General features: G+C 42.6%; 1 protein-coding gene and 1 long non-coding RNA gene across 2 annotated transcripts; one reads left to right on the forward strand and one right to left on the reverse strand.

The window, feature by feature from the left end:
* Nucleotides 1-205: 205 nt before the first annotated feature.
* On the reverse strand, nucleotides 206-8,075 carry lhx1a (LIM homeobox 1a). The gene is made up of 5 exons (XM_040181741.2): nucleotides 6,834-8,075; nucleotides 5,226-5,449; nucleotides 4,394-4,677; nucleotides 2,540-2,705; nucleotides 206-1,597 (listed from the first exon to the last, which is right to left on the reverse strand). The coding sequence occupies exons 1-5, from the start codon at nucleotides 7,001-7,003 to the stop codon at nucleotides 1,218-1,220; spliced, it is 1,224 nt and encodes a 407-aa protein (XP_040037675.1). The 5' UTR covers nucleotides 7,004-8,075; the 3' UTR covers nucleotides 206-1,217.
* Nucleotides 7,888-10,740, forward strand: LOC144405446 (uncharacterized). The gene is made up of 2 exons (XR_013467039.1): nucleotides 7,888-8,068; nucleotides 10,243-10,740. It is a non-coding gene; the product is annotated as an uncharacterized LOC144405446 (long non-coding RNA).
* The last annotated feature ends 4,257 nt before the right edge of the window (nucleotides 10,741-14,997 follow it).

Raw genomic sequence — 14,997 nt, forward strand, 5'->3', positions numbered from 1 at the left:
CATTTTGTCTCAACACAATCTGCAGATGATGGTGCAAAGCACAGTATTTGTGCTATTTTTTTTATTTGGCTACTTTACTTATGTTTTTATTGGGTTTTTTAAACCTTTTTTGTAAACAACATCTTGTACAAACTAGCACAATGAACCACAACCCCAGCCAATGTGTTTTTATCTCCATACGATATAAATGAAATCAATACAAAAGTTTGGTTGGTTGCTTGGAACATTTTTATATGGATCGAGAGGTTCTAAAACATGGTTTTCGAGACTTCTTGACTCCTGAATTAAATAGATCACGTAAACAGTTGACTGCTCTAAGTCCGATTTAGAACCCCGGTAAAATAATTTTAGAAGGTAGACTTCATTTCATCATTTTAAGTTCACTTCCATTTTAAATAAAGGGTTTGCAATCCAGAGAGAGTTTATACTGTTTGCCTTTTCAAGGCGGCCTGCTTCAGATTTGGTGGGAATTCTGAAACCACAAAAAAAAGAAAAGAGAAAACAAACAAGTAGTCCAGACGAAGGGAAAATTGTCATTTTCTTCGGCCTTCGGAAAGATGGTGTCAAAAAGGTTAAGTGTCAATATGGCAGAGCCTTGAGAGGCAAAGAGGTCTGAGGAGATTCTGAATAAATACAAAGGACAAGGCTAATGCCTCGAACACAGTCTGAACGCCACTCAGCCTTCCTACAGTCCCAGGTCAGCACACGATCAACCCTCTGCCCCTTTATTCTCTCTGTAAAGCTATTGAAGTCTTTGACAGTAGCTAATGATATTTTCATGTTTAGGACCAACTATAGGAGATTTCCAAAGGGTTTTTTACCCACCGGTAAGTGTCAGGGGGTTTGGTCACTGTGCCGGGCCACTGACGGAGTTAAGAGGGGTGACAGGGTGCCCCAAGGAACAAAATAAAGGGGGGAGAAATGGGGGGCAGTCTTGCCAATTTTTTCTGTCACTTTCAGGGGGGGTTCGAAGGAGGAAATTGAACATCCAAACACACTACTGAAGACTATGCTGTTTAGCAGTATGCTAGAAACGTTTTCCCCGCAAAAAAGATCGAGAAATCAACTGAGAAATAAATAAATAAATATGAAAACACAAAACTTTCAATGGCGTCTCCCTAACCCTGTCAATATCCATTTTCCTTCTCGACCCATCCCCCCCAACACATCCCACCATTAAAGAATCTCCTATCGGTAGAGTCCACTCTCTCTAAAAGCTACCAAACTGTCCCCTCGTTCATTTCCGAGGGCGGATGGGACAGGTGGTTGTTGTATCCGCTGCCATTCAGCGACAGTGAGGTAAAGGGCGGACTAGGGCCAAACACCTCCGAAGAGATGCTGTGCATGGGTCCTGGGATTCCGGGCTCTGGGCTGGGAGAGTCCCCCGGATGGTGGGACATTATATCAGAGAAGCGCTGCACCTCACTGGAGGGGTGGTGGCCCGGCAGCGGGTGGTCCATACCGCCGAGGGGGGTGCCCGTGGGGCCCGAGGAGGGCACAAATGGGAGATCGACTGGGGTCTGAGCCTGCGACGACGGAGGCCCCTGAGGGAAGAAGTCATAGTTCCCTCCTGGGCCGTAGTACTCACTTTGATAATCTGTAGATCGAAGAACATTTTTCATGAGTCAACGTTAGTTAAAAGAACAATGGGTGTGCAGAAATGATTCCAGACATTGAGGTATTCATTGAATACACATAGCTTGATTTGTATTAGAGTGCATAAGAGACCCTCACCGTACTATATTAGTCACAGAGCATGTTACACTTAAATCAAAACTACAGTTGGGTGGGGAGAACAAGTGGCCACAAAATTAATTAAAACAAGGGCTATTTCATCAGCAATTTTACCTAGTGAGACAGATTTTTTTTTCTACTTCAGCAGATTATTATTAGACTTTGAGCTTCAGCAGAATGGACAAAAGCCCGAGCTCAAAGAAAATTCTCTAAAAAAGATGAGATATTTCAAAGTATTTGAAGTAATCAAATCACTGAGACGTAAAATAAACTTAAATCACTGTGCAATGATTTCTACGAGCGTATGGACGAGGTCCCCCAAATTGGATTTTTCCTAGTTAGTTTGTTTAAGAAAATGAAATCCTCACTGCTGACTGTATAAAGCAAGAGCAGAAAAGTCCATGCATAGTGATTGGTTATTGTTTTTAGGATTTTATTTTGTAGACCAAATAAAATTTTTTTAAAGATGCTCAGAAAGCTGATTCTGTACAGGTCTAACACTGTTGTGAATTTCCTTTAGGTGGCAGCGGCTCAATGAACTATGACGATTTACAGATGGGATGGGCCATGGTTTTATTACATCAGGATATGGCAAATAAATATAAAATAAATTATGGAGAATATAAGGAAACGCACAAATTACAGTTTTGTCACTATTTTTAAATTAAAATATTAAAAAATCCGAAAAGAAAATCCCAACAAATATTATTATAACACAATGGAAAACAAGTTGTATGAAAGAAATATACTTTGCAGGCGGACAAAAACACTTTTCTCACATGGCAAAATGAGAGTGTACGCTTACCCCCATAGTAGGAGAAGGGCCCGTTGGGTATCAGCTCTCCGGGCTCCAGCCGGTCCACCAGCGTCCTCATCCGCCGTGGGCTCCGGAAAAATGCGTGCCTTCGGGCACCAAGCGCGCTGAGCTGCTTCATGCGCCTCTCTTTGGAACGTCGATTCTGGAACCAGACCTGAACACAAACACACATACAGCTCATGTCACAAGCAAGCGGCGTCCGACGCCATTTTGATTGCACGTCAATATTGTTGTCTGGGAGATGGGAGGAGGGTGAGAAATGGAGATGATGGCGTGTGGTTTAGGTGGACCTTTTTTGTTAAGAATACACCTAGTGGATTTTTTTTTATTTGAAAATGAACCTCGCTGTGTAAATAATCTGCCATGCAAAGCAAAGTGTAATTATGTGTCAGGTTTACGTTGGCAGCCGCTCCAATTTGACTTCTTACTAGAGTAAATAACTGGGCTGTGTGTGTTCTTCTGCGGCGTGCGTGATGAGCCGGTGCGTTAAATCCGCGCGGCTCCGCGGCGGAGAGAACTGCGCCCAATTATTGTTACAGGAGCGGGAGTTACATGTAACCTCCCTAATGATATTTTAACCCTCCATTTACTCCGACCGAAGGCTGCAGCAGCAGGGGCTTAAAATCTCCAATTAATACTTAATAGGAGGGTTCTTACCAATATATTACCGGGCTCTTGGAAGTTATGATTTCCTAATATAGGCCGGCTTCCTTTAATTACGATCTTCCCCTTCCCCCTCATTCTCATACACATTAGGTACACTTACTTTCACTCACTTTCACTTTATCGTCTGGGTGAGGCTTTTTACCTGTGGTCCAAACCGCCGCCGTATCCACATTATGAGTAGAAAAACATACAGTTTGAAAAGTATAAGATCTTCTTTCTAATTTGTTCTTTTTCTGGCAGTGGTTCTCTTATTATTCATCATGAATGTATAATTCCTAATAGCACCCTAACACGTCGTCACACTGAACACGAATTAAGAAAATGAAAGTCACCCACACCTAATCGCTCAAAAAAAGAATGAAAATAAATATTTACGTTTTGTCTGTATTGCTCTTTGTTTAACTTGGCCCTACTGTAATTCGGAGTTCCGATGAGACAATCTGAAGACCCTTGAAACAGATTTCTGTCTTTCCACTTGGCTGAAAATGCTCACAGCATGGCTAAACGTGGTCGCAAAACGCGATGACAGCGCTGTGCCAGGACTCCCAGCGCTCCCAGCAGCCCGGCGCCAGTTGGCGACTTCGCCGCGTAGCCAGCGCCAAGAATCAAAAATACCCATATAAATTACCCGTTTCCAAATCATCCCTCTTGCGTCAGCCAATCTTTGGCCTAATGAATTAAATGCGACCACACAGTTTGAAGGCAAGATGCCTCCTCTGAATACGTGGGAAGGATATGGGAGGTTGGGGGGTGGAGCCTCTCTTGATTAGTTGAGGCCTGTCGAGATCACGCTAGTTAGCCAGGTAGGCAAGGACGGTTTTTCATAAAATAACATACAAAATATAAACTGTTATATCACACCTTTCTATAGATTCGTAACAACCTATATATCAGAAAAAGTGCAAACCCATCTCTTCGATCCATAGAATAGCCCCCCTGAATGGTATTTCTATAATATTTCAGACAGAATCAGAACATCCCCGTTTTGATGATTTACTATTAAACCGTGCAGAACTGCCTGGGGATAGTGAGAGCCATGATTACAATACTGGCTGGTGTTTCTGGCCCCGCGGAGAAACACACCTCCGTTCTAAATATGAACTACATATTTGTTTGGTGGTTTATGAATTACGATATAGTGAAGTTAGAGGGAGAATCCACCCGGAGTTCCTTTACCTGGATGACCCTCATGTTGAGGCCTGTCTCCTGGGCCAGCTGCTCCCTGATGTGTCTGGTGGGTTTGGGGGTGGCAGCAAAAGCTGCCTTCAGCGTCTCCAGCTGTTTGGCTTTGATGGTGGTCCGAGGGCCACGCCGCTTCCCTCCGAGGTTCTGGTCGTCGTTTTCGTTATTAACCGTTTCTTTGTCGGACAGGGCAGCTATCTCCGTGTCCTTCAGGACCACATCGTCCTGTAGCTGGTCTTGAGAGTCCGGTGATAAACTGGGGTCGCTGCACGCTGTTACTACAGAAACGACAATTGGGAATTAGAATAACCAGAGGCATTTTTTTTTCAAGAGCTAAACTACTGCATTAAATTTGCTCCACTATGGACATATATTTTGGTGATGCGAACTAATACCAATATTAATACAAATCGAAAGAATGTATCCATTCGACCAAAATTCATAATTCATAAATCCATATAATGTAAAACCAGGAAGATCGTTTTCAATTAGTTAAATATCAGCTAATGTTTGTTTCCTTCTCTGTTAAAGACAGAATAATCAGGAAATTGTGCGTAGTAAAAATACCTAAATGAAATATCATGGAAGACATATTTGAAATGCTTGAACTGAAAAACATATATTTGAGAACTGAATGAGCATGCGACATTTTACTGTGAGTGGTGTCGAATTGTATTCTATGAATGCCGTGTAAGTCCTGGTCATGGAATTGATGAAGCCACTGCGGAACTGAACACATCACATCCATCACAATTTACCCAACCGTGCATTGCGCTAACACACGCACACGTACACAGACACGCAAACTACAAGTACACGCACGTACCTGAGAGGAGGTTGGTGTCTTTTACACTGGCATTGTTTTGGTAATCGTCTTTGCAAACAAATTTGTTCTCGTCTATGACGTAGAGCTCCTCGCCGGTGGAGAGCTGCTTATTGCACATCATGCAGGTGAAGCAGTTGAGGTGAAACACTTTGCTGCGCGCCCTCCGGACCAGGTCGTTTGGAGAGATGCCCTGCGAACAGCCGCCACACTTCGTGCCGAACCGTCTGCAGGATGAAGAAGGAAATGGTTATTTGGTTATCAAAGACGTATTATACACACATCATCACTTCACTGCCCAGTCAGGTTTGGGAGCGAACTGCAGAGGATAGACTCAAATAGCCGTTTGAAACAGACTACAAATTCTCATTGGCTCAGGCTTTTAACAAGTTATAACTTCTCTGAACATCTTTCCAAGATTTAGAATATGGTGTATAGATGTATTAAATCTACATTATTTTTGCTTAATCTATAAAACTTTCTAATTAAACAACAAAAAACGAATTTTTGACTTTTGCTATTTTTAGAGTTATGACTGAGTAGACAACAATTATAATAATAATAATAATAATACAATATTTTAAATTCTGATGTTGTATTGTATGTAAATTTAATATACATACAGCATCCCACGTTTAGAATATTGTCCCGACACACGCCATAATAAAAGTGTCGATAGTTGCTGGCGATAGTTATTCTATTTATGAATTTTATGTTTCTATATTTGCAACCTTTTTAAATTACTTTTAAGAGGATGACATACAGTTAATATAGAGGTCTAGTTAATAGTTTGACGCAGCAGTTTGCTTTGGAAAAATAAATGATCGCCGACTTCGCAGTAGAACCATGTGTATTGAGTGATGTGCACTGCTTGTTTACTGCACGTCTGTGATTGCATTGTCTGCAGACTTGATCTTTTCAACTAGTTTATTATTCAAATCCACTTATCACGTCCTCCTCAGTCGGACTGAGCAAACACACCGGGCAGCGGCTTCTCTGGCCGGGGTTTGATCCTGTGCGCTCCCCCGATTGCCCGCATGCTGTTAAAAACACACTCCAAGTGTGATTTCCTCGATACCCTAACAACACCCTCTTCTACCCCCACCCCTCATTTCCCCGCTGAGAGCAAGAGTACACGCGTTTAACGTTACTATCCCTTCTTTGTTGTTTAGCGTAAGAATCCAAATTAACAAGCTTTTAATTACGCGCTCCTAATCAAAGTTTATCGCCTCCAAGTCCTCACTCCCGTCTACAGGAACGGACAGGTCGGATTATTCATTTATATAGAGATTACTAACTGAAGCAGAGACTTATAACTGTAAGGACTCATCCTGTATCTGCAGACAACATATGTGCTTTCTTTTCCTTCATGAAATATATGTCTGCAAAAACATGAGGCAGTTTTTGTTTCGAACAAGTATTGTGATGTAGTTAAAAGTATAGTAATGCTATTTCAAATTATTTTGGCCTTAAAGGATAAACGTTGCCCATTATTTTGATCCTACTCCATGTTTCTTCTGCTATTTAAGTCCAGGTCCTGACATATTTTTAGAAAATTTGAGGAAGAGAAACACAGTTGAGGAGTTATTCTTTTTCACTCCCGGATCTTACCTAAAGAAGTCATTTTTGCAGTACAGTCTCCCCTCTCGAGAAAAACATTTCTCCGTCAAATTACATTTGCACTCGCAGCACTGCACGCACTTGACGTGCCAGGCTCTATCCAGCACGTTGAGCAGAAAGCGGTCCAGTATAGGCCTCTCGCAGCCGGCGCAGTGGACCATGGTTCGGTTGGGCTACAACCCCACAAATAAAGCGCGCACACACACAAACAAAATCAACAGCACAGGTCAAGCATTGACCGAACATCAGCCGTTTCCCTTCTTGATTTGCCTGGACCTCTCGGGCCACTGTGCGCCGGGAAGCCGGTCAATCAGGTGTCACCACAGAGTTTTCCTTGCATTCGTAAAAAAGCTCAACGTCCAAACAAACACACGTCCTTTCTCCCAGGTTGAAAAGAAAAAAAGGGGAAAAATCAGTCCTTTACTGGATCCGGGGCAAAAAAAATGAAACCACAAAGTAGATTTTAACACAGGCAGCGGTAGTTTGGTTCGGCGAGAAGACCGGAGCCAGTGTGATTGTCCCGGCGCTCTAGGAGGTAACGCATCGGTTGTGGGAGCGTCGTGTGCCACTCAGTGCTGGAAGAGGCGTCTAACAAAATGCATTTAGGACAGAGCTGTCACACAACAAGACACGCACGCCAATAGATAATTTAGTGTACTTGGACATGACAGCGTATCCACTGTCCTGAAGCCGGCGAGAAACCAAATCACACACCCAAAGGATTTCTTTAAAAAAAGAGTGTTTTCCCTCTCGCTCAATCCGATGATCCCGGTCGTTCAATTTATGGCGGTGGGGGATGCTGCGATGTGCCGGCGGCTCTGATGGTAGTCTGCGTGTAGGCTGGGAAGCCCTCAGTCTCCAGTACCGTATGTTTGCTGATGTGATGGGTCTCCAATACACTGTCTTGCTCCTGAAGCTCCAACCCAGCCTTATTGCCAGCCTCCTGACGTCAGGCTACGGCCGGACCAATCAGCGCCACGCCATGCCAGTAACCATCAAGCCATCCCATCATAACCCAGCAAGGGCTCTGCCTGCTATTTATGCCACACACTCAAGACACCAATTGTCAAGAATTTCCCTCCAAACTGTCATATGTTACTGAATGTGTTTGGAGGAAGCAGCCGCGGCGGCGGAGGGCGAGCAGCACGGAGGGAGAGCGCCGCTTTTCAGCGGCTGAGCCAATTGTCTTCTGGGCAGGAGGGGGCGTGAAGGAGGAATCTGAACAGGTAGATTGAGGCACCTTCAGGATAAAGAAACTGGGGGCAAATATTGCATGTTGTGCTCCCTTTCTACTCATGAAGTTATATCGCGCTGAAAAATACGCACAAGTCGGGCATGTTTGTCTTAATGTTGTATGTAAGAATAACTGATATTTTTCTTTATCATCAGAAAACCAGCTGTTATTCAAAATATAAAACCGTTACTGCCTGCTTGCAAGCTCAACCATAGAGCTAAATGTTTAATTATACAACAGCTCCAGGACATGTCTGCCAAGATGACGTTATCGTTGTCCTCTTCTTCCAGTGTCGTGCTACATTAAACAACGTCTTGTGCTCATTAACATTTTTTTTTCGTTGCGCAAAGTAGCAGGCCTAATCAGTTTTCTCTGTGGTGTGATCGAGAGAAATCCTGCAAGTGAAAGACAGAAAGGCTCTAAAGTTGACAGCTCGTGCAGCTCAGCCCGTCAGTAGATCGCGGCCCAGACACCTCGGACGATTCATTAGGGAAGTCCATCTAATGCAAATCCACATTAGGTAAATAACACCATACGGCTAAAAGTATTCTGCATTATCAGTCATTCATCATCAAGGAGATACGTGTTGTGATGGCAATTTACAGGGCGGCGGAACTCTTTTTAGATCTTTATTTGTGTTAACCAATTTACGGGATTATTTGGAATTTTTTATTTAAAACACTTGATGTTTGAGTGATATATTTTAGCGGTCTTATTACATTAAGACAATGTTATATTTGTATTTATTATAAATATAAGCAGAATGATGACTTTTTCGACTTAACGTGGAATCAAGCTCAATAGCTGCGCCCTTCAAGCATAAAAAAAGGAAACCCATTCATTCGCTATCAATAGCCCGCCAGCATCCTCTTGCATATGGGCTGCTTCTCATGCAAAACGCCCGCCTGTCCCCGTCCAGCTGCCTCCCGGCGTCTGGGGAGCGCCCCTTCAACAGGACATGTGCTAGTGACGTGAAGAAAGAGAGCTATAAGGCTTCAAAACCCACAAACTCCATATCTTTTCTTCTTTTCCTCTCCACCACCTCTTCAGCCCGATCTTCTCCTCTTCCCCTTTTTCCGTTTCCCTCTTCTCATCTTCCTCCCCCTTGCCGCTATTTTTGTCTGAATGTTTTGGAACGGTGCTTCCAAGCGAATTCTGTTGAGCATCTGGTGGTGTTTCCATCCGGTAGACGAAGAGGGAGAGGCTATTTAGCTCCATGACAGGGGCGGGTCATAGTTCGAAATACAGGGGGCATAAGTAATGGTCATATTGTGGACTACAAAACTAATTTCCTTTTTTTCTACACCTGGAGGAGATCTAAAAATAACCCCAAGAACGCCTGCGGTCTGCAGGCCTCACACTCGCTACTAACAAACAAACTTGTAAGTTCAGCATGTAAACAACAAAAGTTGCTGTTATTTCCATGTGGAGAAGATGCTCGATAGACTGTCAGGGGGGATAATCTGGGCTTGATTTAGAATAAACCAGAGTGAGAAGGAGAAAAGGCAGCTCACAGAGGCACATTAATCCACGAATAGAAGGAAATCAAAATATGGGCTTAAATATATCTCAACTCCCCTCTGGGCAAAGACACTATTAAATGCAAGAAACGTTTTTAACCTTACCACTGTAATCCCTTACTAGCAATAGATTTTATTCTCATTTTTCATTCTGATGCAGACTGAAGTTGTAAATTGGAATTTGTGGCCCACTGTCTGTATTCAGATGAAAAAAAGAAACGTATTGTTTTTATTTTCGTCCTGCTTTAATTTTGGAAGGTAGATTTAACGGCAGGAGGCCTTTGGCCACACTATACCAGTACATGATAACACTGTTCACAAATTACAATACAACCAAATGAATCCAACATGTATACAGTACCTTATTGTTTTCCACTAATAGGACTTGTATTCTTTTCATATTTATATTTTTTTCCTCCCTCCAAAGTTGTGGAGTTACTGTACATGCCACCACAGAGAAGGGCTATTCTTGTATCAGGGCCAGTTTACGAAATCAGCCCAGGAGATTTGGGGTTTATGAAGTGCAGACAAGTGATCTGGTACACTGCGAGATAATTAATCTGAGATAATGAATGAGGCTACGAGGATGCATGCAATCATTAATTCTAATCATGACACATTTATTTGTCTCCCCTCTCTCCTCTAGGCTCAGTTAGGAGACACAATGTCACCACATTAATGTGTGAGAGGCACTGGTAAAGGAAGGAGAAGTCGTTGGAAAAAAGACTGCAAGTGAAGAGATCGGTTCGGAAGAGATGTTTGGAATATGAGAGAGAGAGATACTAAAAGGCTTTTTCTACTTGTAGTTTCTGGTGGTGGCCAGGCTGTGAAGGTCGAACTGTGTGACATTACAGCCGGGCCAGTCAGGCCAGGCAGGCTGCCGTGGGGGCAGGCTTGACTCCGGTAATACAGAGAGAAATATCACCCCAGACTCAACTGAGGGTACCGGGGAGGAGGAGGAAGAGGAGGGTACCGGCCTGCTGCTCCGCTCTGCTCTTTGCAGTCAATTCACAGGATTTTTTTTTCTCTTTTCAGAAATCAATTGAAAAAAAGGCAGTGATTTTTTTTATTCATGAAATTAAACATGATCATCACAGTTTATGTATACATTTATTTTAGGAAATAAACATTTCAATTCATGATATAATCTGTAGTTGTTTTTATCTCTATTCCTATAAATCACACGTAGAAAATGGGAAATAATTCAGAGATGTAAAAGTGTCCATATTTTCCCCCCAAAAACAATGAAAGGAAATGAAAATCTATGAAACAGGACGTCATTTTATTTCATGTTATTGCGTTAAGAGGTCCTGGATAACATTGTGCCAAAGTAATGCAAGGTGACACCAATTACAATAAAATATAAACATATGGATTTTTCATACGTAAACTGTGCGTTGCATTCAAATTGATCACACGTGTCACATTTGATCTTGGCTCAGCCAAACTACAGAAAACGCCATCATGTTTACAAATTGTGTTTGAGTTTGTAGATTTTGGAGGAGTGGTAGGGTGGAATGTACCTCTTTATACCTGTAAAGTCTGTCAACCGTTCTTCCCAGCATTATCAGGCCCTTCCGAGGCCGAAATTTAGACTTGCTTTCTTAAGTTCGTCCACCCACCCCAGTGTGTGGCACTGAGAGGCTCTGGCATCGAACACATAGCACGCAGAGTCCCACGATCCACTGAGCTGTGTCCTCCCCTCCCTTCCCTCCTGTAGATCGGCAGCCAAGCATATGCCAATGTGAACTCATCGTGGATTATTGAGCCAACTCTACCAACTCTACGCAAACATTTTCCAGACTTTCCAACTCCGACCCGGCCTGTGCTGAGAGAAATCCAATGGGATTTATAGATCATCTCCCTACAGCTGTCTCTTCTCAGCCAGTAAACCCCCAACTCCATTCACACACACACACACACACACACACACACACACACACACACACACACACACACACACACACACACACACACACACACACACACACACACACTTCTTTCGTTTATGATCTGGCCACCAGGGCTATTCACAACTACAGCTGCTACTTTCTCCACTGTCTGTAGGTTTTCTCAAGCAGATCACATGTTTTGGCGGTGAATTTGTCCTTTTGGAGTACACAACATTAACCCTGCCGGAAACTCCGAGGTCACCCAGGAACAAGACCACCACCACCAGAGCAACGCTCACTGCTTTAGGGGGGAAATTCAATCCGGGTAAAGTGAGGGCTCTTGTTATGAAACTAGTATTATAACAATTCTATTATCTTGTCCTTAAATCCAAGTTACAGTGTTGTGTTATGTTGGATTAATTATTTAGGTCAGCACATGTTCCACACATGCCATATTTAGAAATACATCTAAAACGTCTAGATACATTTTTAATTACTGGATACTTAATTTAAAAATTATAAATACCCCCCCCCCCCCCCCAACTCCCCACCCCCCACACACACACACACAATGAAGTAACATTGCCATTTATTAATATATAAATACACAAATATACTATATATACATAGCACGTGTATTATGTGTTTTGTGCCAGTAAATTCCCAAAACGCATTATATTTCGATCGTATCCAACACATATCAGTTCGAGTAGACTTTCTGACAGAGACAGGAGGGTTTTGTCAACGAAAAAACCTTCATCGGGAGAAGCTGTCTTTTTTCTCTCTTTTGAACACGCTCCGAACAGCGACTGAGAAATGAGCACACATGATGTGCTGGGAAGCAGCCTCTAAAGCAGTTCCCCTAGTTCAGATTAATGGTTCTCCGCGCTTATTCTGCAGTCGGGGTGAAAGGGCTAGGATCACTAATGATTATAATATAATGTGTGGCGATAACCACTCCCTTTGAGATATTATCGCCCGATGCCCAATGCTCTGGGGACGGGCTGCATGGCTGCAGAACGGCAGATAGCTGAAGCTGCCGCTGCCTTCGCAGCGGATTTCTGCTCTATGAAATAAAAAAGCCCGCAAGCGCGGAGAGAGAGGGAGAGCTGGCTGCAGCTGATACCTGCATTAAAAAGAGCAGAGCCGCCCGTGAATGTTGTTTAACCATTTATCTGCTTTTTAATGTATTAACACTGAGATGGTGGGGGTTTTATGGTTAAGTTATTAGTGCATGTTTAGTTCGAAAATCCTGCACCTAATTTCCACCTTGAAGGACTAAAGCCCAATGGTTTTAATAGTAAAGACTGCCAGGTGGTTTAATTATGAGGCCTACCTGGATGATTTAATGCTTTCAGACGGTTTTTTACAGCACCAAAGAGGCCCTGTGGAAATGCTCACTGCTCATCTGATCTAAGCAGGTCTTTAATTGTCTAAGCTTTTGGTTTGAGGAGCAGGTGAATATAAAATCCAAATTATAATGAAAACATTTTAATTGTATTATGAAATAAGAGAAACATAATCCATAGTATGTTAAAATTTCCTTTTTAAAATTCAGCTTGTTCACTATTTCACCACTTTATGACTACCCAACCCTTTTCTAATTACTGATGCTTTTTAATACCTGTGCATTTATTGGGTCTAAACTGTTTGAAAGGAGCTGGAAGTGGAAAAAAACCAAGGCATGTCTAATCTCCGAATATCATTCAAATTAAAACCGATACAGCTGGGCCTGTACAGTAACAGGCTGCAGCTGCAAAGCCAGGGGGCAGTCCCGGTTCACCCTGATCCAAAGAGCTATAGCAGCAGTGGCGGCTGGTGGATTTCTTTTAGGTAGGGCAAGCCAATCAGTTTCAGTAAACATCCCAGTATGATTCAATGGAAAAAAGCTACCAAACACGCAATATTACTTCGCAGTTAAATATTTAACATTTATTCCAACAGTTTAACATAATAATGACATCTTATTCAAACAATTCAGTATACAATAAATATATACATATAAACTATATCATATTATAATTATCCAATATAAATATATTATAATAAATATATTATATTAAAGGATAAATATATCATAATATAAATATATGTATATAAAATCTATTAGAACATGTATATGTGTATATATGTATATATTGAGATAAACCTATGAACCTATGTGTTCTCAAAAGCCCCACAAAACTTCACACAATGAGTTATTTGGATGAAATGTGCCTGTTTTCATCCATGTCCTGGTTGTGTGTCCTCGCCGCACTTAGTCAGTTAGTTAGCTGGGTAGCGATGTTAACTTTAACACGGCGACGTTATACACACGGTGCATGAAAATATGACTTGTAGCTAACTAGCTAACTAAACATCCAAGGTGTAAAAGTCTCTGCAGAAGCGTCATGTGTGCGGCTTCCTTTTCACGCCGGTCTGTTTTCTGTTTGTGAGGTCAGGCTGATCTGGGTCCAGCTGTTTTACCTCTAGTTTCTTGTCTCTACCGAGTTGGGGTCGGGTCTTCTTGGAAGGACACTGCCGGTGGTCGCTATTGTTGTTAAACGGCGCGTTGCGAGACCCAAATCTCAATGTATTCTAAGATGCTAAAATTCACTCATTAACTTCATCAGTGAATGGCTAACTGCTTCTTAGACCCGCCACTTTGGGACCGTGCCCTAGCTACATGCAGACAAGCGGACGAGAGGACGTGCAGGAAAAGTATATACCACTTGGCCAAAGTGGGGCAGGCTGGAGATCCTTGCATAATAATTGAATAATGATCAATAAAAAAACGAAGCAGTGCTCAACAACATGTAATAAAAAGGACTCCTAGAGAGGGGAAGAGGAGGAGGAGGAGAAAGTACACTGAGTGATGTTGCTGTGCCGGACGCACAGCACCCAATCCCGCTCCATCCATCTTCATTGGAGCTTTCTGTGTGCAAAAAGCAAAGGAACGCATAAGGTAAAGCCTGCATCAAAGCCACGGCTTTATTTTTATATCCAATAGATCAGCAGGTAGACAAAGCATTATTTTCGCCAGGAGAGATATATTTTACATCTGCCTTACGGTTTTATGTTGGAGAGGTGTCAGCCGGGGGAAATGGATGGCTAATGCATAGGCAAAGCTCTGCTCGGCTGGGCATGAACGTCAGAGGGGGGGAGGGGACAGTAGGAGATGCAGGGAAGAGGAGCGGAGATTTAGGGCCCCTGGGGGGGGTCCAACACGGAGGAGAGGACACTGGGGCAGACTCCACTCATACTGTAGCTTATAACGCATCAGCACATATCAGTTAAACCAATGCCCGAGTTAGCAAGTATTTTCTTCATGCTAATAATCCAGGCCCAGACCCATGTTCATTGGGAGGGCACAGACTTGTGAGAATAAGGATGGGATTTGTATAGTACGACAAGACAGGTGGACACACACTAAGGAAATTCAATCCAGTAACTGATGTTTGTATGTTAAATATAACATTTCTATTTAGTGCATATTTCTATTCCTTAGCTTTCAATTCACAACAGAAACA

Source organism: Gasterosteus aculeatus, chromosome 1 (genome assembly GCF_964276395.1).
Source record: "Gasterosteus aculeatus chromosome 1, fGasAcu3.hap1.1, whole genome shotgun sequence".
Taxonomy (NCBI): Eukaryota; Metazoa; Chordata; class Actinopteri; order Perciformes; family Gasterosteidae; genus Gasterosteus; species Gasterosteus aculeatus.

What these genes read in the sequence shown, in the direction of transcription:
- lhx1a (XM_040181741.2), bottom strand. Translation starts at nt 7,003, where the DNA reads ATGGTCCACTGCGCCGGCTGCGAGAGGCCTATACTGGACCGCTTTCTG. An exon ending in AGACACCAACCTCCTCTCAG is followed by an intron (nt 4,678 to 5,225) that starts GTACGTGCGTGT and finishes TCGTTTCTGTAG; the next exon opens with TAACAGCGTGCAGCGACCCC. An exon ending in TCAACATGAGGGTCATCCAG is followed by an intron (nt 2,706 to 4,393) that starts GTAAAGGAACTC and finishes GTTTGTGTTCAG; the next exon opens with GTCTGGTTCCAGAATCGACG.